Source organism: Rattus norvegicus, chromosome 14 (genome assembly GCF_021556685.1).
Source record: "Rattus norvegicus strain SHRSP/BbbUtx chromosome 14, alternate assembly SHRSP_T2T, whole genome shotgun sequence".
NCBI lineage: Eukaryota > Metazoa > Chordata > Mammalia > Rodentia > Muridae > Rattus > Rattus norvegicus.
Genome location: NC_141547.1, coordinates 31,121,078 through 31,146,926, shown reverse-complemented (window position 1 = coordinate 31,146,926; position 25,849 = coordinate 31,121,078). Strand labels below are relative to the sequence as shown.

General features: G+C 45.3%; 1 protein-coding gene, 1 long non-coding RNA gene and 1 pseudogene across 5 annotated transcripts in view; 2 read left to right on the top strand and 1 right to left on the bottom strand.

The window, feature by feature from the left end:
* Nucleotides 1-23,517, bottom strand: part of Igfbp7 (insulin-like growth factor binding protein 7) — a 60,454-nt gene extending 36,937 nt beyond the window's left edge. The window contains 1 exon segment of the mRNA NM_001013048.1: nucleotides 23,027-23,517. Within this exon segment, the coding sequence (NP_001013066.1) occupies nucleotides 23,027-23,498 (472 nt within the window). The 5' untranslated portion in view covers nucleotides 23,499-23,517.
* On the top strand, nucleotides 7,850-10,305 carry LOC148001297 (ran guanine nucleotide release factor pseudogene; annotated as a pseudogene). Its single transcript, XR_015637353.1, has 3 exons — nucleotides 7,850-9,243; nucleotides 9,356-9,400; nucleotides 9,603-10,305. The product of XR_015637353.1 is annotated as a ran guanine nucleotide release factor pseudogene (transcript).
* LOC148001296 (uncharacterized) overlaps nucleotides 22,910-25,849 on the top strand; it is a 63,960-nt gene continuing 61,020 nt past the window's right edge. The window contains exons 1-2 of one of the 3 annotated variants that reach the window (XR_015637354.1): nucleotides 22,923-22,994; nucleotides 24,985-25,195. This is a non-coding gene — a long non-coding RNA (uncharacterized LOC148001296). Of the gene's footprint in view, nucleotides 22,995-24,984; nucleotides 25,196-25,849 lie in introns of all 3 variants that reach the window. The other 2 variants (XR_015637356.1, XR_015637355.1) reach the window with 2 other exon arrangements.

Genomic DNA, 25,849 nt, shown 5'->3' with positions numbered 1-25,849 from the left:
TGGGCAGTCGAACTTGACTGCTGCCGATGTGCTGAGAAATTATGTGAGGGAACTAGTGTTTAGATCTCTCCTGCTCCCCCTCCTCCCCCTCACACCGTGAACCACATATTTTGCCCCCCACAAAGGAAAACATTCCTGACTTTTTCTCAATGTTTATCAGAAGCTGTCTGGACTTGCAGTAAAGCTACATTCTTTATTAGTCACATCCTACTTCGTGTGTGGTAGGACCCTTAAATCGGGACAGTAATGCCTGGACCCTGAGCAAAAACACATTTGGTGACAGAAGCCGTAACAACTGCCCAGGGACCTAAATGCAAGCAGAAGCTGCAATATGACCTTGGAATTCCTGGTAGAGGCCAGGGTTTCAGTTACCTTTCTCACTGTTGTGACAAATGCTTCACAGAGGCAACTTAAGGGAGGAAGGTCTTCGTCGGGTTCATGGCCAGGAAGGTGGGCAAACAGGAGCGACTCCTTTATGGTCGTGAGAGTCTGGGAGGCGGCTTGCTGCCCGGCCATGTCAGCAGGTCAGAAAAGCAGAGTGGGTTGTGGCAGGTTATAACCTGCAAGGTCTTTTCCCAGTTTGTTCCTTCTAGTCATGCCCCCCTGTCCTAAAGAGTCCACAGCCACCCAAAACAGTGCCGACCAGCGGGTATTCAAACAGCCCAAGTGAACATTTTACACGTGAGCCATGACAGTTCTTGAATCTGTGGGATCCTGGTTTATTTATTTTTACATATTTATTTATTCGTTTATTGTATGTTTAAATATGCATGCATGTATGTGTCCCGGCACGCACATGGAACACGCACAGGGAAGTAGCTTCAACTACAGCTGGCTGGAGTTGGTTCTCTTCTTCCACTATGTGCTGTTGAAGCTTAAACTCGGGTTGTCAGGCTTGGTAACGGGACTTTACCAGCTGAGCCATCTCAGTGGCTCTAGCATCCTGATTATTTTATATACATTATTTATTTATGTATATAAGTGCACTGTAGCTGTCTTAGACACACCTGAAGAGGGCATCAGATCTCATTACAGATGGTTGTGAGCCACCATGTGGTTGCTGGGATTTGAACTCAGGACCTCTGGAAGAGCAGTCAGTGCTCTAACCACTGATCCATCTCTTCAGCCCAGAATCCTAATTTTTTAAAAGACAAAACTCTAGTATCCTTTATTCATAAAGGGAGAAAAAAAATAGTGATTCTACATCTTCAACACAAAATCAAGGGACTTGGCAGAGTTTTTATGCTGGCTGAGAAATATTTCTACTTTGGGCTTGTGATCAAATCATTTTGCCGCCCTGGTCCTTTGACACTGATAGATTAGATCACACTAGGTATTTTATGTAAGTAATTTGCACCCAACAGATTTCTGGATACACAGGTAAAAGGCAATGCATGCCAGGTCAGCTGAGTCAGTGATACTGGTGTGTGTCAGACAGAGGGAGGGCAAAGTATGAGAGAGAACATGTCGAAAGGCAGGCTGAGTGGGACTTGGCTCCAGTTCGCACCACATCCTGTTGGCCTTGTGCTGTTGTGGATGGAACCTAGGGGACCCTCTGTTTTTAACCGGTTGAACAGGAAGGATGAATCAATGTTGGAAAAAGTCCTTTTGGGACCTTGGGTCCTCTCTGATTCTTTGTTTCTGCATGTTAAATGGAAGGAAACAGAAGTACACAGAATTTGAGGACTCAGTTCCAGTAAGAGAGCCCTTCTGAGAGTCAGCCTTCCTGAGGGCCAGCCTTCCTGAGAGTCCCCCTGAGTTCCAAAGGATGCCTTATAATTTTTCTTTTTATATCACCACGAGTCCCAGGCTATGACCTAGGAGAGTATCTTGTATATCCAGAAGATATACGAGTCACTGGGGTTATAGCTCAGTGGTAGAGCATTTGACTGCAGATCAAGAGGTCCCTGGTTCAAATCCAGGTGCCCCCTTTCCATAGATTTTGGGGCTGGAGAGATGGCTTAATGGTTAAGAGCACTGGCTGTTCTTCCAGAGGTCGTGAGTTCAATTCCCAGCAACCACGTGGTGGCTCACAACCATCTGTAATTGGATCCGATGCCCTCTTCTGGTGTGTCTGCAACAGCATCCAAACAAACAAACAAAGGAGCAGAAGATATACGAGTCTGCCATGTATGGACTCTCTTATACTGATCTATAGCTTTGAGTCTAACTCCAATTTCAACTTCACTTTTGCTAATTAAAAGAAGGAAGATGGCTGTCAAAATGGGTCAGCAAGGTTAAAAATAATTCAACATTTTATTCTATCATTAGGATCCTGGGGGCCCGAGACAATAAAGTAAAAACATGTTATCAAAAGACAATAAATGTTACCCAAAATAAAAAATAATGGGTCAGCAAGTACAGGGGCTTGCGGCACAAACATGGCAGCCCGAGTTTGATCCCTGGAACTCACATAAATGCAGGAGAGAACTGACTCCACAAAGTTGTCCTCTGCCTTCTACACATGCATGCACTGGTATATACATCCCCCTCCCCTGCCGGCTTAAAAATAAACATCTTTATATTTTTGGTTGTGAGCCTACCCTTTAATGGCTGAACCATCTCTCCAGCCCAATACACATCTTTAAAGGGGAGAGAAAACTCCTTTAGACTTATAGCAGTATTTACATTACCTGGGGAAAAACCAATGATATGGTGTTCTTTTCAAATCTTTTCATTGGTACTAAAAAAAAATGCAAGAATACCTGCTTAGGATACCAATTCAAGGGTCTTTAACCGTATGATAAACCCACCTCCGGTAACCAATATTCATTGTATATAGTTTTTGTTTCCTTTTTAAAATAGAAAAAAAGTCAGACATATTACCCTGCAGGTCTCCCCTTTCACTAAACAATGTATCAAAGCTTGATCTTTGCAGGTCAGAAGAAACGTTACTGTATTCTGTAGCTATGAAATGTTCCAGGCATGGATTTGCTTAAGAGAAGCCTGGATGGTTTTTCTTCTGCATGTTAACTATGAATGAGCCCATACCCATTCTTATATCCTGCTGCTTCTGTTTCTGTGTGATGGGTCCCCAGTTCTGAGACTGCTGGCTCAGAAGGCTTTTAATTTTAACAGGTATTCCTAGATTATTTGGGCAATTCGTGGCCCTGGCAATGTGATTGAGAATGATCATTTCTCATACACTTCCCAGCAGTGAGGGTTAGGAGTTTTGCAAAAGTAGGTCAAGCTGGAGGGGTAGCACTACCGAGGATTGTTCTTTTAATTGCTTGTGAGGACTCCGTGTGAGGTCTAGCGGATGTTCACGTGTTTGCCTGGCCAGCTGTATGTACTGGCTCCTCTTCACTGTTTATAGCTTTATTAATTTTCTTATACTTAAGTTACATACATACCATATACGCACACACACGCATCATAACTGAAGAATGAATATATATATATTATATGTCAGAACTGGGAAAATATATATTAGAATTGGGGAACGAATATATATATGTATATATTCTCCAGTATATATATTCATTCCCCCCCCCCACACACACATACATATATATATATCAGAACTGGGGAATATATATTTTAGATATATCAGAACTGGGGAATATATGTAAGTTGTATATGAGTGTGTGTGTGTGAGTGTGTGAGTGTGTGTGTGTATGTGTGTGTGAGTGTATGAGTATGTGTGTGAGTGTGTATGTGTGTATGTATGTGAGTGTGTGTGTATGTGAGTGTGTGAGTGTGTGTGTGAGTATATGAGTATGTATGTGAGTGTGTGTGTGTGTGTGTGTGTGTGTGTGTGTGTGTGTGTGTGGTGTGAACCTACATAGACAAGAAGAGAATATTAGGTGTCATTGTCTATGTTCTCTGCCTCATTTTCTCGAGACAGGGTCTCTCATTGAACTTGAGGCTCAGTGTTTTGAACAGAAAGCCCACCAGCGAACTCTTGGCATCTGTTTGTCTCTCCCTCGTTCCCCCCCAGTGCTCGTGTCACAGGAATATGTGGCTCTACCTGGCTTTTTCACAGGGATGCTAGGGACTCAAACGCAGGTTTTTATATGCATCGCCCTCCTTCTGTTCTCAAGGTTCTCTTGTTGCCTACTCTTGTCTTTCTTTTGACTTTGCTTCTATTTCAGAAATATGTCTTTTATTTCTAATCATTAGCCATCCACTCCAATTCCGAGTCCTTCTAGCCTTTACTTTCAACAGTCTTTTTTTATACTACAGTTCTTCTGTTTGTAGACAACATTTTAGACATGTTTTTAGAGATGGTGTTGGCTGACCCTCTCACATTTTCCCCCCAGTGCTGAGGATTGAAACCAGGGCCACCCACACACTAGGCACATGTCCCACAACTGAGCTGCACCCCCAGACCTCTCTGTTCTTTCCTGCATGAGACATGATTTTGATCTTCTTCTGTGCTTATTTTTCATGTAAAAATCCACACACTTTCTGGGGGAACTGCTGTCCGGGATTCCTTTCTCTGACTTCTCTGAGCACCAGTTCGAATGCCCTCATTCAGTGATAAAAATTTGATGACTTCGTTTCTGTGGCTTCCTTGTTTTGTTTCCCTCCCCAACCTTTATCTGCCTCTATTGTCTCTGTATCGCCCAGTTAAATCGTGTATTCGTGTTCATAGCAGCTCTTTGTAGGTGAGAGGTCCAAGTGGCTGCAGCTCCTGTACCTTTCCCGGGTCACCAGAACTTACCCAAGTGGATATGGCAATGAGCGTCTGTTGGGACTTTCTCTGGTCAGAGGTGTTATCCTGGCCTTCCTTTGCCCTGGTTCCTTCCTCATAGCTGCTGACTTCCCAAAGCCTTGTGACACACCTTCCAACACACCTGCACTGCGGCATTTTCAGGGATGGCTTGTCATCAACGTATTGGTATCTAGAGGTTCTGTGTTTTTACTTAAAATTTTTTAAAGCTTTGGTAAAACACATACAATGCTAAATATTAGCGCCTTAACTCTTTTTTCGTTTTCCACCACTGAAGATGTACTAGGAAAGCACTCTACACTTGGGCCGTCCATCCAACTCCATCTCACCTATTTAGTTGTGTAAGTCAGCACAGCTGGTAACCACTTAATGGCTCAGACTATGTGCTTAAAAGGTCGCCATATTTATAGACAAAAAGTAATTTTTGTCTCTATATAAACATTCTTAATACACTTTTACATTGGCTTTGTACATGTATAGATATTGAAATGAGAAAGTATTAAACAGTAATAGAACATAGTTGCCATTTAAAGACTGACTTTCAACACTAAAATGAGAAATGTTGTACTTCTTTACAGGATCCATCAGTAAAATGTTTATTTTATATTCCTATTAATTCCTAATATGAATTATATTAATTCATAGTGTGCATTTATGGAAGTAACTTGATTATTGGGTATTTAAGTCCTGAGTTTCTCCACACTGTTAATTAAAGACATGTAAAGTGCTAGCTACATAATGACTGTTACTTGAAAAGCACCAGTGACATTTAAAAATAATAAAAGAAAAGGAACAATTCAAGATGTACAAACATTAGGTTTGTTTGGCTTCTCAATGAACCCCACGGATCTTATTCCTTTGTCATTCCTAGTGCTGGGATTACAAGCACATGCTGTTATGTCTAGGATTAGTGCATGAGTTTTAAATAGAGAATTCAGGTCCAAATGTTTGTGAAACAAGCATTTTATCAATTGACCCATATCCCCAGTCTCTTGTTATTTAACATTTATAGTGGAAAATTATAACTGATATAATTACACAAAATTATAAACAATAAATTTTTAGTACTTGCATCATAAAAAAAAAAAAAAAAAAAAAGGTCACCATGATACGAGAGTGGTAACATTCAGCAGAAGCTGTACCTGAGATTTGGAGGGTTCGTTTTTTTCCAGGTTAGCACTATGAAGGCGTGACATTCTCCAGAAATTGGGTGCCATTGAAGAGCCTCAGTGATCAGCCAGTCACTCAGTCACAAGGGGAAACAGTGGCCAACGCAAGTTGTGAGTATTCTACCCACTGTGATTGACTACAGTTTCAGCTCATGATGGCTTTTTACCACCGTGACTCCTTATGAGTCGATGGGCATCTATCTATCCACTCACACTGTTGTGAGAGAATTCTTTTTATCTTGTAAAACTGGAACTCTGTATCCATTAAATAACTCCCTCTCCCCCTCATCCGTTGGTTCTGGTTGTTCCATCTATTCTGCCAAGGAGACTGCACTCAGGGAGATGGAGAAACTCTGCTCCTGCCATTTCCCCATCAACACAGATCCCTGCAGACGGCAGTCTGTTCTAGAGCCCTTAGCTACAGTATGGCATGAAACTCAGTAAGCCTTCCCACTCTTAACTAAGGACCTAGTCATTCCTAATTCCTATACTGTTTGGCAGGGTGATGAGGTACTCTCTTGTACTCATTAAAGTGTGACAGATAACGTAAGAGTTGCCCTTCTTACCCCTTTCCAGGTCAATATGCAGCACAAGCTTCTAGCAGGCAGATGCTGCTAATTCTTCACCTAGCTAATGACGTAGGAAGAAGGACCAGATGTTCTCAAATGGATGCTAAGTGTAAGTACTTTATATTTTATTCCACAGCCTAGTAGCAGGTCTCTTTACTAATTGGTTGGTCTAAGATAACTTGATAATAGAGTAGTCCTGGACTCTGCTTGTGAGTACTTGAGGAGAAAGGAGTGGCCCAGACAGACATGGAGTGGCTCAATTAGAAGCAAACATTTGACATAGGTGCACACAAGGTACTTAACTAGCTGGTATGCAATCAGAGTTGTGGCTTCTGTCACTGGCAGAATCAAAAGGAACGAAATCTTTCATTCAGCCATGCATTCCCGGTCTTAGGGGCTCAAGTCTTTCACTTCATTAATTTCCCTAACCATGGCTATGACCATTGGAGGCAGAGCTCATGATATTCCTTTGTAATAATAATTATATAAGCTGAAGAGAGAGATTGGAAGAGGGCACGTGTAAGTGACGAATGTCCAAAGCCAGAGAGGCATAAACTGACAGTTTCTAGAAACTAAAACACATGTTCCTATGCACAGTTTCAGTGCCTTGTTCACACAAGAACCCACCAATCTAAAACAAACGTCACATTTGCATGAGAAATGACTGTGTACCACTTTCTCTGCTGATGTCCAAAGAACATCTGCTGCGGTCCCTAGCACAGAGGTACGCTGATTCTTATGAGCTCAGCGGATCACATTCTTATCCTGTGGATTTGAAATGTGTGCCGGCCATGGTGAAATCTCTGTAGAGGACTCAATCTTATTCAAGCGGATTGAAAAGTAATTTGTCCGCAGGCTTCCCCTCTGCGGTGGCCAGGTGCTATTTTTAGAAAACAAGGACTTCTCTGATTACCTCTTCTGATCTGCTTTACTTTTCGTGCCCCCCTCAGGAAGTGAAATGACATGTTGGTTATTTCACTTCACAAAGCAAACCGATGCGAGCAGTCTTAGACTGCTTGCAATTAGCCAAGTCGATCACGGGGATTTGGGGATCATTTTATCGAGCTACATCAGACAATGCCACTGTCAAAACTTGAGTCTTTTAAATTATTTTAACGTATCAAAGAGCATCTGTTGGTCCTCTGGGTACTTTTCTTGAAAAGCACATATATGGCCTTACAGAATAAGCAGGAGCACTTTCTCCTGCTGGTAGTAATCAGTTACCGGTGAGATGAGCAGGCAGCTTAACAAAGGAAATGCACAGTAAGAAGCTGGAAGAATATGTGGATTAAGAACTAGAAACAAAAGGTCCCAGAGCTCAGTAGGACAGGAGGAGGTTATGGCTGCTCCGGGAACACCACGGGAAATGATGCCTCAAAAGGGCCGCGTAGGTTTCTTTAAAACCTCGCTAATGTCCAGACTCAAGTACTAGATCTATGGAGCCCACCAGAAACTGTCCACTGTTCCGAGGCGCCTTCTCCACCATCCTCCCCGCAGGTGCCATTGATGCGAGTAACCTCTGACCGGTGCCAGACAACCAAGAAGTTTTCTGCCATCCTGTGACCGACCTGAGTCTAATCATAGAACTTCTGGAGCTGCAGGTCCATGTGCAGGGTGAAGCGGCTGTGCGGTACCATTTTGAGGGCGTCGGTGGGGTGCGGGGGGCTAGGGCTGTGCACGTGCTATCTGTTTGGAGGACTTACCCCTGAGAGGCTGCTGTCAAGACACCTGGCTCCTTTCTGGTAGGCAGCAGGTCGCTAAAGAGGACCAACAGGTAGCAAAGGATGTCCCCACTGCATCAGGCCTTGCTTCGGTTGCCCCAGTATCACACTGACCTTTCGCTCACCTTCAATCAGTCCCTGAGTCACAGCAGGTCTCTTGGCCGTAGAAATCTGGCAGGTCCAGATGGAGCCTGGGTAACTTTGAACAGCTGGTAACTAGTTTGACTCTTCATGATCCCAACCCCTTTGGTCCCCAGTAAAGATGGTTGAAACACAATGTGCTGCTGACTCAGGGACCCAGTTCTGAGAGGGGGAGTTTCTTTCTGCTGCCTCCCTGGATGTGGACATAAGACACCTACTCTGGAGAAAGAAACTTGCTTTATGAAGAAGAAGAGGAGGAGGAAGAAGAGGAGGAGGAGGAGGAAGAGGAAGAGGAAGGGGAGGAGGAGGAGGAAGAGGAAGAGGAAGAGGAGAACTATAAACAAAGTCAGGAGTAGAGGCACGCACCTGCAATCCCAGCACTCTAGAGGCTGAAGTGCAAGCTCATGACTGCCACCAGCCTGGACCATATACCAAGACCCTTCCAGAAAGAAAGATGGCAGGCTGTCAGGCTGTCAGGCTGTAAATGAATGAAGAAACATCTATCTAGTTCAGTAGGCTCTGGCACTCTGGTGTGGCAGGTTTGCGATTGAGCGTGGTTCTTATGCCTGCATTCACACCAACTCATTTGAATCCTTGGTTTAGTGACATCTGTTTTCTGGTAACAGGAGGAGAGCTCGGGCATCCAGATGCACTGCCTCATTCATGGTGGCCTACTTTATAGCGTGCAGCTGATACACTATCACAGCCGCCTTCTGGGGATTAAACGGGTGATGCCGCCTTCTAACCCACAGGGAAATTCTCATAAATCCCACTGTGCTGTTATGTTATCTCTTGGTCAAAAAATGTGAAAAATTCTGCTGGAAGCCACAGGCAGCTTCCTCTGTGCTGTAAGTATCTTGTCAGCAGTGTTGTTAGCAGGGATGACGGCCTTACAGACGACTGTGCTGGAGACAGAAACTCCAGAGGAAGACAGGGACAAGACTCCACGGCCTCTGCAAGAGCTCAAGGTCGGCTCCAAGGACAAGGGCTGTCTTTGATTTTGGCAAAGCCCCTCAGATTTCTACCCTGTCAGTTTGTGGGGAGTGGTTGAGCCTTTTTGGTTGTTTGTTTTGTTTTCAGATACAGTCTTCCCGTGTTGACTCTTAATCTTCCTGCCACAGATTTGTGAGTGTTGGGGGCAAAGTTGGCTTTTTTTTTTATGACAAAAAGATCTTTATGAAAAATTAAAATTAAATATGCCTATATTCTCAGGATTCACAGAAGCTACATAGCAGCTGAAGTTAATTAACAATGATTTATTTATTTAATTTTTATTTAACAAGTATTTATAAATGTAGAACCTAAATCCATCCTGGTTTGTCCACAGGGAGAAACGGTAGACCCTGAGTTGTTGGAGACTGACAGGAAGATGGCGCCCCCACTGTCCCAGAAGGCCACAGCACCTATCTAAGACTTCCCTTTCATTTCTTTTTGCCAAGGAACTAGATAGAGTGATGTAAATCTATTCTATATTTCCCTCAGCATTTATCGAGGTGTTTAAACACACCTCAAAAGTTAAAAATATTATTCTTATGTGTACGGTGTTTTGCTTGAACGTACGTCTGTGCCCTGCCTGCACATCTGGTGCCTGTTAGAGGCTGGGGGTGGGTGGGTCTTAGAGCCCCTGGGAATGGAGTTTGTGAGCTGCCACATGGGTGCTGTGAATCAAGCCTGGGTCTTCTGGGGGAGCAGCACTTGAGTGCTGAGCCATCTCTCCAGTCCCTCAAACAAGCTTGAAGATTCTTTTGCATTAACATTTATTATTATTGTTGACAAACAAGAACAAAACCCACTCCTTTCCACCCCCATATGCTCTTTTGGGTGAAGCAAGTATACAATTGTTTATATATTATGTATCAGGGCAGTTATACTACCTATAAGCACCTGCAGTATACGATCAGGTTAAAATGTCTTTGTTCATTCTATGTATAGGATACAAGTATGGCTGCACCCTTGTTCATTTCTCCATCCCAGGAAAATATGCTTCTGGTGATTCCTAATAAAGTTACATGTATGCATGCCTGGGTATACATCCTTCATGTCTGAGTGTCTTTACTGACTGGCCTTATACTGGGGCTGCCCTACCTTGAGTCTTACCATCTCTTATGCCTTTCTGCACTTCCCAACCAATCAGAACAGACATTAGTTTTGCAGGATCCATATAGGAGATGTCCGTATCTTTCTTGTGACATAAATTCCTCTTGGCACACAGCACAACATGGAGAGGAACCAAAGGGCTAATTTCCTGCTAGTCGGTAGGAAGGCAGGAAGAAGAAACGGGAGAGCAGTCTCCCATATAACCTTCCTGCTGCCCTATGAAATAAGAGCGGTCAGGAAGTTGATGGCCAGAAGGTCAAGGGTCAGGACAAAAATCCAGCTTGCTATGGAACAATAAAGCCAGGGACAGAATGTGTTTGTTGGATCAAGAGCCAACCCCCAAATGGCTCCTTCAACATCTGTTCTTGGCCACCATTACATTATGGTGGGACATCAAAAGAAGACCCAACTCACAAATGGGTTCTGCATTCAACGTCCTTGCAAGGTTCCTACAGCTCGTTGTTGGGATGGTCATTTCCAAGTGTCCTCAATCCTCCTCTGCACACTTTACACTTGCAGACACTTGCTTGATACCCTAACTCGAGCCTTTACAGGGTGGCCTTCAAACAGAAACGTGCACACAAAACACGGGATTCATCTGTAGTACCCCCAGGAGCAGCAGTTCTTCGCTAACTCTGTGCTCAAAGGAAATTGATAGGACACAAGTCCTGTAAATAATGACCAGCCACCATATCTGTGTTCTCTGTTTACTGTGGGGGAAGGGAGACTAGATGACCTTCTCAGGAGGCTAAAAGTCCTGACACTGCTGAACGTTCAAAATACACGAACTCGGGCAACCCCCATGCTCACTGTTGAGGTTGACGTCATCAGGGACATGTCAATCTCGAGGGTCTCATCGGAGTGACAAGAGACTCCCCTCTAGGCTAAGTTGGGTGGAGCTACCCCATCCTATTAGAGATCCTAGAAAGGTGTTAGTTCAGATAATCCAGACAGAGGTGAAGAAGGTTCCTCTTTCCAATAGGCTACCTGAAAAACCAACCTTCATCGTTCATGCGTTTGCTCATTCGGTGCCAATTCGACCACATCTTAAGGCTTCCCAATGCTGGAGATTCGGAGGTGAGCAAAGCGGATGAAAACCTGAGGCTCAAGGAAGCCATGCTCTCGAGAAACATCTGACAGGTTGGATCATGTGGGTTTAGGTAAACTCTCAAGTGGTGTGATGCTGACAGAGGCAAACACAATTCCACTCTGTCCAAACAGGCGAGAGCATGGAACTAGCCAGGAGGAAAGACAGAGGCAAGCCCTGAGCTGCCTGCAGCATGAGAGGCCAGAATGCGTTTCAAGAGCTTCCAATTGCTACGGTGGACAAAGGGAATCCTCAAAAGTCCCTTGGCTGTGAAACACGGAATTCTGGGCAAGCAGAGCAAATGCTGCCCCATCATATAAGAATTTCCCGAAGAATGAGAGTCTCCCATAGTCACCAGAAATCACTTTAAAACAATGATAGTTCTAGGCCCGGGCAGGACATTAAATTATCTGGAAAGCGTTTATGAGTTTCTTGGCTCAGCCCACATCCAGACCAATTAAATCAGAATCTTGGAGGGGAGCTCAGGCATAGCCTTCTGTGACTCGCCCTGGCGAGCAGACCAGCGAAGGACGACTGCTCCAGAAGGTGAGGTGGCCTTGCACCTGGAAAGTGGCAGGTCACAATGCTCTGTCAAGTTCACTCAGGTTATAGGTGCTGGGTCTGCAAAGCCAGTCATTTTCTTCCCCTTCCCATCTGCATCCTCATTTCTATTCCCCACTTGACAGGAAATGTTATCATCTCTCAGACAGAGGCGGCCGACCTAAGTGGGCACCTGCTGAGTCTCAATTTGCTCATTTGCAGTGGAATTTTTTGATTCTTTCTTTCAAATGTGTTCCTGCCAAGCTACGCAGCAAAGGGACTATTATATATGTATTTTTCTTTTATCAACAAGACTCTAAGAGCCAAAGAGTATGCCCAGTGTGTGCCCCCTCCTGGCATTGATGGCACTCTTCATTTTCCAGAGTATGATTTTTGTTCACTATCCTCTATGAAGTCAATAGTTTAACTAATATATACATATATACATATATGCATATACACACATATATATGCATGTATATATATATGTATGTATGTATGGCAGTGATTACTGTACTGAATGACCCCTGAACCCAAAGCTGTAGACTAAAGCCAGTGAGGAGCGCCACAAGAAATCAATACAAGTGACACTGAGCTGGAAGACAGACACTTTCTGTGCTCTAAAGCACAGTATACATGCTAGCCATAGAGTCTAAGCACATGTGCCAGCCACTAGACAGACCCTCTTTATGGAGTCCGAGATCCCACAGGGACAGGTGGGATTCCTTGTCCTTGTAGAACAGGGTGGAAGTTTCTAGAGGTTGGTCTTCAGTACTTCAGTACCCTATGTTATTGTGTAGCCATAAACAAAGTCACATCTAACCTGGGGACATATAAAGTAGTGTCGTGCTTGCATTGGTCAGAGTAAGGCAGCATCACGCCTTAGAAATGACACTTGTTTTGTTTTGTTTTTTTTTTTAAATCTTTGAGAGCAGGTTCTGATAGCCTAAGCCAGTTTGGAGCCTCCAAGTCTCCTGCCCCAGCCTGCTAAGTGTTGGTGTTACAAGTGTATACCTCTGTATCTGGCTTTTGTTGCTATTTCAATGGTACTTAGAAACTCACTCAGGCTTCATGATGCCAGTAACAATAAGAATGGAAATGAAACAAAATGAGGCCTTTCCGTGTGCTAGACGTCAATATCATTTTCCTATATTATCTCACCTTCCTAATACCTTTAAGTGGAAGATATAATCGTAGCTGCATTTCAGCTAAGAAAATGAATGGAGTAAGTTTGGCTCAGACAACAGGGAAGAGGCATTTATGCCTCTTCTGACTGACTTCAGAGTGCACATGCGGAAGCTCTGTGCTGTATCTCTTCACACATACCAGGTCTTGTCTGCCATAGCACACTACAAGCAAACCACAAGAAGAAAAGGCTGGTAGAGACAGTCTGGTGTCAGCCCTGAAGTCCTATTGTACCTATAGTCACCACAGGCCGGTCTGGGAGCTGAGCTGTCTCCCCCAGTCTTATCCTGATGGAGTCCATAGGTTCAAGTTGATGGATGGAGTGCATACAGATCCGAAGAGAAACCTTCGAGGGGCAGTGTTAAGAAAAGGAGGGGTAGCCCCCACTTCTGGATGTTGTGTACCGAGCTTCCCACTTTTCCAGGAGAGAGGTATGCTGACTGTTTGCTTACTGTGCTCTCACAGGGGCGGGTCAGGCGCGGCTCTGGAATCTGGTGACTCAGGCAACTGTGCTGAGCAGAGCTCACCGCTTAAAACACGACTGCAGCTCTGTGACTAGCAAAGCCTATTCCTCTGAGCTCAGCTAGACAGGAAAAGGTGGCAGCCTGCAGTGATGGGCCAGGCAGAATGGATACAAAGAAAAAGGCCTTGGAGTGGAGAGCATTTGGGTGGTATCGAGCGAGTGGGAGGTTCTCTTTGCCTCATCTCGGCTGAGCTTAGAAAGACCTGCCCTGCCCTGCCTTGCCAGTTACCAGTGAACCAAAGGCATCCATGGTCCACAAAGCCAAGTCAGATTCACTCTACTCTACCACTCTGAGCCTCTGATCCCAGACACACCTGAGCCCACGGGGGCCTCTAGTTCTGAAGCCCAGGCTTGTCAAACATCGGGCAGCATCTTTATCTCTGCCCTAACTTGCCCTCTCCAGCCGGGCTTAGCATCTTTAATAAGGGGCCACACTGCAGGACCCCGCTCCTTGATGTCTGTGCTCACAGAGAAGCACACATTTCGTTCCCCGTCAAAAGCTGATGGCTTCCTGAGGGGGTTCCTGTTGGAAGTCAAGGTTACCATCTAATTGCTGAAGCCACGATTGAAATTCCCCTTTGGATCCCCGAGTTCTGAAAACTCCCCTGGAGAATGAACCAGCTTGGAGTCCTAGGCCTGGGCTGCCCCGACACATTCCAGAGGCTTCACTTCTGTGTGGTCCCTTTCAAAGCCTTTGGAAAGTTCCAGGAGATCCATTTTCTTGATAAATGTTTTCATCTTTGCCTGGAGTAGAGCCAGAAGAGAGCGAAGCAGATGTCAGATCCAGTCTTTCCAACTCCACCACTTGACCGCTGGCTGCTAATTTGTGCTGACGTAGACAAAATGCCGGGTAAATGTTTCTCATTCAAGGGGAGACAAGCAGAGACAAAACTCATCACTTGTATGCCATCTTAAAAAAAAAAGAAAGCAAGCAAGCTCCTGTAGAAGGTGGAGATGTCCCTTCTCCCAAAAGACACTGTGAGAAACAAGGCAACGACAATCAGCTGCACCAATGCCTGTTAGAATATTAAATCACTGGCTTTCTGTTTCTTTGTTTATTTGTTCGTTTATTTGTTTTCCTCCAGAGTCAAAATGGAATATGATGAATTGAGCTCTCAAATTCTTCCATGAATTGTCCCTCTGTACCTTGTCAAGAGTCTAACAAGTGCTGGAGAGAGGTAGCTCAGTGGTTAAGAACACTGGCTGCTCTTCCTTAGAGAGGTTCAACTCCTAGTTGAATTCCTAGAGAGGCACAACTCCCCGTGGCAGCTCAAAACTGTTGGTAATTCCAGTTCCAGGGTATCCAAAACCCTCATATGCAGGCAAACCACCAATGCACGTGAAATAAATTAAAAAAGAGTCTAATGCCACCACTACCAGCAAATAGGCTTCAATACCAACAAATGCAAAGTAATGGCGAACAGTGGCGCTACCCACGCACCACCCTTAGGTGTGGAGTAGATATTCAAGTTGAGAAAGCAGAGATATGCCGAGATTACAGTACGCAAGTCATCCTGTGAAGGAGGAGGCCTAAATTGTACCACTACACACATTATCCTGGGGCTGTGACAACTGCCTTTTTATAGTGTCCAGCTTTGTGAACCTGTCAGTTTGGCTTGGCCTTGACCTCATGGACACTTACTGTGGGTTGATGAAGATCACCATACCTCATGAACAGGCCTTTGTCAACGCTAGGTTACTCAGCCTGTTTTACCTGGCTTGAACCTTTCTTAGTTTTCAGAGGCAAGACTTCTGTGTTTCTCTGGCCTACTTCTGGGAACAGCAGGATTTCCTCCCTGGACTTCCTGGACAGCTATGCTGCCTCCCCCAACTCCCAACCTTCTGCTGGGTTAGAGATGCTAAGGGGGTGGGGCATGTTGTAAACCCCAGCTGTGGCTAATCTGTCCTTTCTGTCCTCTGTGAACCCAGAAAGCAATTTGGCACATGAGTCTTTTCAAGAGTCAGATCGTTTTGCCATTAATTGAATCTGTGATAAAACATGATTCAACTCTTTAATACATATACAATTCAAGTTAAAAGGAGACACCTTCTCCCTATTACTCTGGCTTTCTTCTCTTGTTTCATCAGCGTCTTGGTGTATGGTGTATGTTGGGGTGCCCTTCCCCACGGGTATTTTGAATGCCTCTACCCTGACCCCACTCAAAGAGTAAAGGGTATCTGGGGGGCATCTTGACTGTTACCTTAAGTGAACAGGCACATGAATTATGGTGTATACCTAAGTTTCTGTCACTTTCAAAACTTTCTGATCTAGTCACTCATAAACTCCCAAAGGGAGCAGCATTCATGGATCCTCCGGCTTAATTCTTTTGACAGGAACTCAGTCTTTCCTTTCAACTGGTTACTAAGAAGATATCTGTGCTATAGTTAAAGGCGTAGAGGCCAAGTCAGAACCCATATGGGGCAGCTGGAGGTAGAGGAAGCTCTCCACTGGGAGGCAGATTTTAGAACCAGGGAGGCCTACTGCCCTTGGACTCTACCCAGAATGAGAGAAGCCAGCTGCCCTTGGACTCTAACCAAGGGCATTGTGTTAGTGAGCTGTCCAAAAAGAACACCCGTATATGGCAGTTTCTTCTGGAACGTGAGTCTCTAGTGGACCCTTCCAGGGACAGGGCAGAAACCACACGAAGGATGTCCGTAACTGCCTGCTCGGCTCCATCATTCTATCTCAGAGCTGACCAGTGTGAAGGAGGGGAAAGTGGTAACAGCCTCCTCCACTCTGCCCTCCTAAGTGAGGCCATTTCTCAGCTCTAATGGGGCTTTCTCAACTCCCACACAACCACGCCACAGTATTCATGTTACAGGTTTCTTCCTGGTGTGTGATGTGAATGTGCCTGTGCCTATTCAGTTTAGACTTTTAAATTCTATTTCCTTGAAGAACTATGGAATGGGCACCTGCCATTTAATAACCAATTCCCAAAGTAGGTAGACTGTACCTTGTCTCTGGAGTGCTTTTCTCTCAAATAGCGGTTCTCAGCTTGTGCGTTGTGACCCCCTTGGGGGTCCTATATCAGAGATCCCACATACTTACATTATGATTAACAACAGTAGCAGATTTATAGTTATGAAGTAGCAATGAAATGACTTTCATGGTTGGGGGGTCAGCACAACATGAGGAACTGTATTAGAGGGTCACAGCGTTAGGAAGGCAGAGAACCACTGCTCTAAAAGGACCCTGCCTGAGTCCTTTACCCCTTCTTCAAAGTTGTTCCCTTTCTTTTTTTTTGGTTCTTTTTTTTTTTTTTTTTTTTTTCGGAGCTGGGGACCGAACCCAGGACCTTGCGCTTCCTAGGTAAGCGCTCTACCACTGAGCTAAATCCCCAGCCCCAGGTTGTTCCCTTTCTAAGGCTACTCCAGGAGCTCAAAGCTTTCCTCCAAGTTAGTGATTAAAACAGGATCAAGCGATAAGGAAGAATTAGTGATCTGCTCACCATTCCAGAAGTTTCCATGTTCAACAAGGGCAAACAAGGCCAAGAAAGTTATAAAACTATAGAGGTATTATTATCGGGTTGGGGCAGATTTTTCCCAACATAATATTTTTATCGATTATTGGGGAATTCCATACACCTGGGTCACACTCATCTCCCAGACCTCTCAGGTCCACTCACCCTTCTGACTCCCCCCAACCCCCAAAGAAGGAGGAAGAGGAGGAAAGGAGGAGGATCAGGAAGAGAAGGAAACAAGCTCAATTTGTGTTGCCCATATATGTACTGGAGCATGATCAAACTCCCAAGGGCCAGTCCCTTAAATAGAACTGAGTCCTTGCCCTCTGCACCCCTTCCAAGGAGTAATTAATTGTGGAGAGCTATACTTCGGCTTCCTTATCACAGTTTTAAAGTGTTCTCTTCATGGCTTTCTGCCTGGGATGTTACTTTTGGGGGTTATAGGGGTAGGGGAAGGGGTTGTCACAGAAGCCCTGTATGTCTCTTTCTCAACCGTGAGTCTGCAGTCATTGACTCTCTTATAGGCAGCTCCCCCAACCCCCTTCTTGTCTTTCTGATCTGAAAGCAAGGACAGAGAGTAATGGTGGGGCTGTAATTCAGAGGCAGCACTGGCTAGTATGCAAGAAATCTAAGACAGAACCTAGTAAGACTGTTCAGAAGCAGAGAGAACACTGGGCATGCCCAGGTAAACACAGCCTGTCATGGCAAGTCAGGGTCTTGGGACTGGCAGCTCTTAGACTTTTTCCTAATTGTCTTTTGTGTTCTTTGACTAACCTCTCTTCAGTTCAGTTCCTCCTATACCAACTTCACCCTCCACCTCTGTAGAAAAGGACCTTCTGTGCTCTGCTCCCGAGTCTGATGTTTTAAGTTTCCATGCAGAAGCAAGATCATGTCTCTGAGTACTGCTTATTTTAACATGGTCTTCCAGGTTCATCCATGCTGTCATGAATGACAAGATTTTCTTCTTTTGCAGGGCTAAATAATATTCCATGTCCTCTTCCCCCTGACTCCATTCCCACCCCCATACTATATCTTTTTTAGATAACTGTTTTTATTAAATTAATTAATTATTTTATTTTTCTATCTCAACCAGGATACCGATCCCCCAAGAAGTCATTATTGGCTCCTTCCTCCCTAAATCTGGACACCCTCTTCAGCATAAATCTGTTCCTTCTGCAAGACAGAATTATCTTAACAAAACATTACACTGACATGTCCGGTCTCAAGATAAACCAGTCCCCTAACAAGTTCATTGGCTGTTGGAATTCCTCTGTTTCAGCTTCCGGTGGAGTTCCTGGGTTCACTCAAGGATAGGAATGGGTTTTTAATTTGCCAAATAAACTTCACTAAAGCTTTTATTTTATTTTATTTTTTTACTTACAACACAACTCCTGGATCTGACTGTAGCTATCAAGGTAAAGAAAGAATCTGGGGATTTGGTGGAAAGTGACCATGGGATCAGACAGCTAAGTGCAGATAAATTCCCTGCTTTGTGTGTGTGTGTGTGTGTGTGTGTGTGTGTGTGTGTGTGTGTGTGTGTGTGTGTGTGGAGTGTGTGTGTGTGAGGGCACACAGCAGGGAGCCCATTGTCCACATTCCCAGAGGGTCTCCTCTGTCTGCCTAACATATACCAAGCTCTAACTGTTAGCCAGACACTGTGTTTGAAAGGCATCATAAGACAGGCTGCCCTTTATTCTAAGAGAAAGACAGACAGTTAAGAAGATGGCAGGATGGTCTCTATTGCACAGCTCATTCCCCACTCAGGCGATTGCCCTGGTCCTCCTTAGATCTGTGCTCTTTGGCTCAAGGCACCGTCCCACCCACCCCACTCACTACCTGCCTTACTCACTCCCAGTCCCCATCCCATTTCTCTATGGTACATTCTTCAGGGTACACAAAACTATGTAAAAGTACCCTTTGTTTCTGTCTAAAGCTTTCCCTGAACTCTGCAAGTAAGAAATTGTGTCTATTTCTCCAAAGCTGCTTACCCTGAGGCTTGAAGAGTGCTGGGGAGTCTTTCTTTCTTTCTTTTTTTTTTTGGAGCTGGGGACCAAACCCAGGGCCTTGCGCTTGCTAGGCAAGAGCTCTACCACTGAGCTAAATCCCCAACCCCGAGGGGAGTCTTTCATTCATCAGTCCATTCAAGTACTGATCTGGGTCCTTGGAGGTTTGGGCTCTTTGGGCAACAAAGATTCTCTTCTCCTCTAGAGCTAACTTTCTGATTGAGCAATGACACCAACCTTCATCCAGTGTTTTCTACAGTCAATTTTCACAGCATTTAATCATCAGAAAACCCGGTGATGTAATTGTAACTTCATTTTACAGATGAGGAACCCTATGGACAGAGAGGTCATGAGGTAACAAAAGCTAGTGGTTCACGGTAGCACTAACATTCATAGTCAGGGAGTCATGGTCTACAGCTGATTGTCAGCTATGGAACCTTTGTACAAAGACACAGCATGAATCTAGTAAGAATTTCTTGATGTTGACCAGTACTAGGAGAATAATAACATCATAATGAAGTGTGTGTGTGTGTGTGTGTGTGTGTGTGTGTGGTCACAGAGACAGTGACAAGAATTCCAAGGGAGGGTGTGTGCCTGTCTCTCTGTGTCTGTGTGTGTGTGTGTGTCTGTGTGTGTGTGTGTGTGTGTCTGTCTGTCTGTCTGTCTGCCTGTTTCTGTGTGTGTCTGTCTGTCTGTGTCTATATGCAGGGTATAGGCAGGAGGCACTGCACTTCCAAAGGCATGCAGAACACCAGCCATATAGCGTAGCAGGAGCTTGGGAGACTGGGAAGAGGTCTGATGGAATTGAATGGTGAAGACCCTCCTATTGCCTCACTGGCTGTTAGAACTGAGCCATGGAGGAACTAAGAAGAGAGACTGAGTGGTGGCATTCTAGGTCCACAAGTAAAATTCCTGAAGAGTGAGTAAATGGTACCCAAATATATCAGAGAAACGACCTGGGTGCCAAGGGACTCAGATTTAGAGGACTGCAAACAAAAGGTCTGAGAACCAGGAGAGAAGAGCAACCCCTTCTGTCCCCACATCATGACTTTGTGATGTCCTGATTCTTTTTTTATGAAATTTAATTGTCAGCTCCCCCTTCTAGTTAGCCAAGGACCCCAGTGAATTCTACCGGCACTCAGTTCACACTGACGGCTCCCAAACTTGAGATCATTAGCTCATTATCTTTCTAACAGATTTTTCAAGCAGATGGCTTCGCCTTCGACGGCAGAAACACAGAACTGAGCAGAGCAAGCTCTCTCTAGAATGGTGATCTTGGTGAACACCAGGAGGTGCTCCAGGGATCTAGGGAAGGCGCTCGGCAATGTGTAACTCATACAGACTCCCTTCATCGTCAAGACCAGATTTTCCCTGAGCATCCCAGTGATGCTCACCTGGAGCTGGCTAGCTGCTCAATAAATATTATGCTTAACGGAAACAGAAGAACAGAACGTAGATGGGCTATGTCACCAGGCTGAGTTCTGCAAAAATACACCTCCTGTCCCTCAATGAAAACACAATGTGGGGCTGGAGAGATGGCTCAGCGGTTAAGAGCACCAACTGATCTTCCAGAGGTCCTGAGTTCAATTCCCCACAACCACGTGGTGGCTCACAACCATCTGTAATGGGATCCAATGCCCTCTTCTGGTGTATCTGAAGACAGCGACATTGTACTCATATATGTACGTAAATAAATAATTAAAAAAAGAAAACAAGGGGCTGGGGATTTAGCTCAGTGGTAGAGCGCTTACCTAGGAAGCGCAAGGCCCTGGGTTCGGTCCCCAGCTCCGAAAAAAAAAAAAAAAAAAAAAAGAACCAAAAAAAAAAAAAAAAAAGAAAACAAAATGCAAGTTTCTTTTGGGGAAAGAAATGGCCAGAAGAAGGGAGGAAGTGCATTTTTACTCTCTGCAAAGACCGAGTACTAAATGATACACAAGGAAGTGGTTCTCAGTCCGTTTAGCTTTCGTCATTGTCAAACTATACCTAGGACCCCAATTAAACACACAATCGCCCATTCTCTTCTGCTGCGGGAAGGTATTCTGGAGGCTCTCTAGCCTCTCCCTGCTCTCTCTGGCACTCTCCTATCATAGCCCTAGAAGCCAGCCCCCATTGTTTGTCAGGATGGGCCAGAGAGACGAAAGACTGGTTTATGTCAAGGTTTCCAGTTTTAGATGCTATTTCTCACCATCTTCCTGAGCTGTACCCTTAAAGTGGTTTGCAGCCCAGAGAGGGGCTGAAGAGCTGGGCAGACTGGACGTGTTCTTTCTTATTTCTTTATCAAACCATGTGAGTGTTGAGGGAAGGAAGGAGCAAGAAAGAAACTGATAAAACTCGATCCCCCCAAAAGACAGGAAAATAGAGGGGTACATCTTGGGAGGAAGAAGTAGAGTGAGGAGGAGGGAAGGAGAGGGTCATGGTGAGACTAAATATAATAAAAGTACATTTATGAAATGTCACAATAAAACCTGTTATTTTGCATAATTAACACATTATTTTTATGAATTATAAAATAAGTCAAACTGTTTTATAAATGTGTAATCTATAAATGATATATATAGAAATATACAATATGATGCATATAATAAATATATACTAAAAATAAAATAATATAAGCATATAAAATAACAAAAATTAACAATGTAAACACCACAGATGAGGAAACACCACTTGGGAAGTCAGGCTAATCTGCTCTGATAGGGCAAAGACTCTGAGATTCTGGGAAAGTTTCCCCTTGGGATGTTTATAAGAAACTCTCAATATTTGGAATGAATTCTCAATGTGCATATCCATTCATGTTGTAACTGTCGTGCTAGAGCCGAGGAAGAAAATGGCTGTTTTTGCTGGAAATGGGGATATTTGGTCTGTGATTTTATAAACGTACGTGATAATACCATAACTACCACAAGTGGGTAACACTGAGTTACACTATATAAGGTTTTCAATAGCGGATTTCTGGGAAAAGCTGTAAAGAAAGAACTGTTACTTGGGAAGTCTGGAGAAACTCTGAACTGTGTTCAAGAAGCAACAGCTGACTTTCCTCACCTCCCCTCCTACCTTGGCTGAGGCCCGGGCAGCAGCTGCCAGTCCTGGGCTCTAACTTTCCCTCGAAACGACTGCCCATGGAAAATGTTATTTCAGGCACTAGAGCTAAAGTTTCTAAATTTTTTTGTTCCAATCTCAGACTTTATTTTTTCCAACTTCATTTGAGCAAGTTTAGATTAGTATGGGACACAATAGACAAACACAATGTCAAAGCCATTGCTGTGGAACTTTGCATCCTGTGGACAGATTATGACAAAAACATAACTAAGGCCCGAGAAGAAAAACAACACGGTCAGAGGGTTCACAACATCAAAGCATTTGAGTTTCTTTTTACCCCCAAGTATAATGCCCTAGCTAGGTTACCATTTTGATAATTGGAAACTCCAATATTATATTAATATAAACTTCAATTTTAAAAAAATCTGGTTACTAAATTGACTTTCTGAAAGTCTTTCCTTTGTATTTCTCTGCTAACCCCGTCTACTCATCTCTCTGCACACACCCAAAGGAAAGAGTGAAAAGGTTTTCAAGAGTGTAGAGGCTTTTGAGACTTGCCCTGCAGGCTAGTTGGGTAAATTGTGCCTCGGAGTCTCGGAAAATCTTTTCTATATTTACACCGGTTACTGCGATTTCTCACTTTCTTGGCGCACACAGGCAACTCCAAATAAAACCATCCCAAGAGAACCGGGAGGCGTTTCCCCTGGCTCGGGACACTGGGCCGCCATCAACTCCTCCCTCCCGCGGGTCTCCAGGGATGCTCGGCAGCGGCGGCGCGGATAAGGTGGGGTGGGCGGGGAAGGCGCTGGTTCCCACCTTGCTCGCAGGTGCCTTTGCTGACCTGGGTGATGGCCTTCTCTCCGCGGCTCTCAGCGCGCAGGCTGGCGGCGCGCAGCTGGCAGCCGCTGGGGTAGGTGACGCCGTCGCTGCCGCACACCGGGTAGCGGCTCTTGCACACGCACACGGCGAGGGTCGCGGGACCGCCGGCTGCTGCCCCGGCTTTACCCTTCCGCCTCTTGCGGCTCTTCACGCACTCCATGCCCGGCGCGCAGTGCCCCCTGCCGGCCGCGCCGCCCCCGCACGGCTCACCCTCGCCGCGAGCGCACACTGGGCAGCAGCCGCACGCGTCGCGGGTCTCACCCAGCGGGCAGCCGAGCGGGGGCAGCGCGGGGCAGGAGGCCGGCACGCACGGGCCGCAGGCATCGGAAGAGGAGGAAGAGGAGAGGGGCAGGAGCAGGAGCAGCAATCCGGCTGCACCCAGCAGCAGGGCGCGCGGTGACCGCTCCATGATGGGGTGGCTGGACGCGAGCGCGCAAGTGAGCAGCCCGGGTCCCGGAGGCCAACCCTTAAAGCCGCTGCCCCGCCCGGCGCTCCGCGGGGGCCCTCCCCGGGGCGGAGAGTCTGCCTGCTGCCCGCCTGGCTCCGCCCGCCTGGGATCCGGCCTCCCACCGTCGTGGGCATCTTCGCTGCCCCGGCGAGCCCGTCCCATGCCCAGCACGCTCGCTAGCCCACTCCTGCTCAGCCCCCTGCCCACGTCTTCACTCTCCAGCACTGGAAGGAACATGCCTCCCGCTTCCTTTCCTCCTCGCTTTCCAGATCCAGCTATTTTAATTTTATTTTTTATCTAAAACAACTAGGACTTTATGAGAATGCACTGTTTAATCCGTTAAATTCTAGTGGGCCTGGGAAACCTGAGTGCTTTGTGGTTACTCTTTTAAGGGCAGACTACAAAGGGAGTTGGGTCGTGTCCTTTTTGGCTACAGGATCTTTGTGGTTTTAGTTGACATGTTCTTTTTTTTGGGGGGGGGGTCCTCATAATCTTGCTCTTCTCTCATAGCACACAAGCTGACTTACGCTGAATCAGGTTTAAAATTCTCGTTTAAAGTTATGGTTCTAGATTTATTTGTTTTTTAATTTTATGTGTATGGATGTTTTGGCTTCATGTATGTGTAAATTGTGTATGTGCACGGTGCCTCTAAGGGTGGGTGGGGCAGAAGATCAGATACCTTGTTAAATGGAGTTAAAGGCAGTTGTTAGAAGCCTGGTGGGTGCTGGAAATCGAACTCAGGTCCTGGAAGTGAAACAGGTGCTCAACTTCTTAACGGCTTAACTGCTAAGCCGTTTCTTCAATCCCTTACTTTAAAAAAAAAAAATGCCTTTTAATTTTGTGTATGTGAGTGAGTGTGTATGTTTGTGGGTCCACGTGCCAAACGTGTGGAGTTTGGAGAACAACATGAAGCAGGTTATTTTCTCTGTTTACTATATGGGCCTTAAGGGTTTAAGTTCTGGTTATCAGGCTGGTTCACAAATCACTGGCCCGTGTTATTTAAAACCCACAGAGAGGACCTTTTAGAGGGAGGCCACTCTTCGACCTGCAGGGAAATGGTCTTGTGTCCTGTTTCTTTAGGGCACTTAGCAGTTCAGTGCCCACATGGACAGCAGGTGCCAGGGCTCAGGGTCTCTGGGCTCAGGTAGAGTTTGAGACAGAGCCCTCTGGAGTGCACAGAAGCATTGGTCTTAGGGACTGTATTAAAAGAACAAAACGGGGTTGGGGATTTAGCTCAGCGGTAGAGCGCTTGCCTAGGAAGCGCAAGGCCCTGGGTTCGGTCCCCAGCTCCGGGGAAAAAAAAAAAAAAAAAGAACCAGAAAAAAAAAAAAAAGAAGAACAAAACATTCGCTCTTTTTATCCCTGGCTGGTCTGCAAACAACTGTAGGGGAAGGAAGGCTTGCAGAGTGCCAGGGTTGTGGACTCCCCTCTCTCTCTTTCTCCACAGAAGGTGTGAAGTCTAGGTGACCAAAGCCAGTGCGCCCATTGACCCCGTATCAAGTGACACCACATGGTACAGGAGTGACGTGATGAGGATGCCTCCCGGGCCGGAGGTCCTGCGTAGACCCATGTCACCTGTTTTTGTTTTGCATATGTCCCAGAATTTGTAGTGTTGCTAAGTGAAAGCAAAAAGCAATATCCACAACACCATCAGGAAGGTATGTGGTGGCCCCTATGGGTCTGACCCTGACCACAGCACACTTTAAAAACATTTAATACTTACAGAACTAGCGAGTTGAGAACTCTTTTCCCACCTAGAAAAGGGGCTACTGATTTGTGGTTTCTCTTCAGCATATTCTAGAAGAGTGGCATGTTTTTTAAGACTCCAGATACTGACATGATAGTTTACCAACCAAGGCACATTTTCAAAGGATTTTTTTTTACATATGCTTGCTTTTGTCTCACACCAGAGAAATTTATTAGTAAACTTGGTCTTAGTGAATTTGGTCTAAATCAGACCAAACCTAGAGTGCAGTGCATAGTGCATAGTGGTTCCTGTTCAGCTCCAGTTTTATTAACCTTTTGTTAGAGACCTCAAGTTGATTCAATAATCTCTTATGACTATTTCTCATAGTTCCAGGTTCCCCAGAAGTCAAAGTTGCCCCTGACAGTGTGTGTGTGTGTGTGTGTGTGTGTGTGTGTGTGTGTATCAGGGGCAGGAGGCAGTGAGAGCACTCTCGGGGGTGTGGGTTGTTCCCCAGCGAGTAAGCCCTATATTAGAGCTGGCAGTGCGAACTCAGGCATGTCTAGCAATAAACTCCCTTCTCTGACTTTACTGCTTAGCCAGCAGAACCAACAATCAGAGTTCCCTT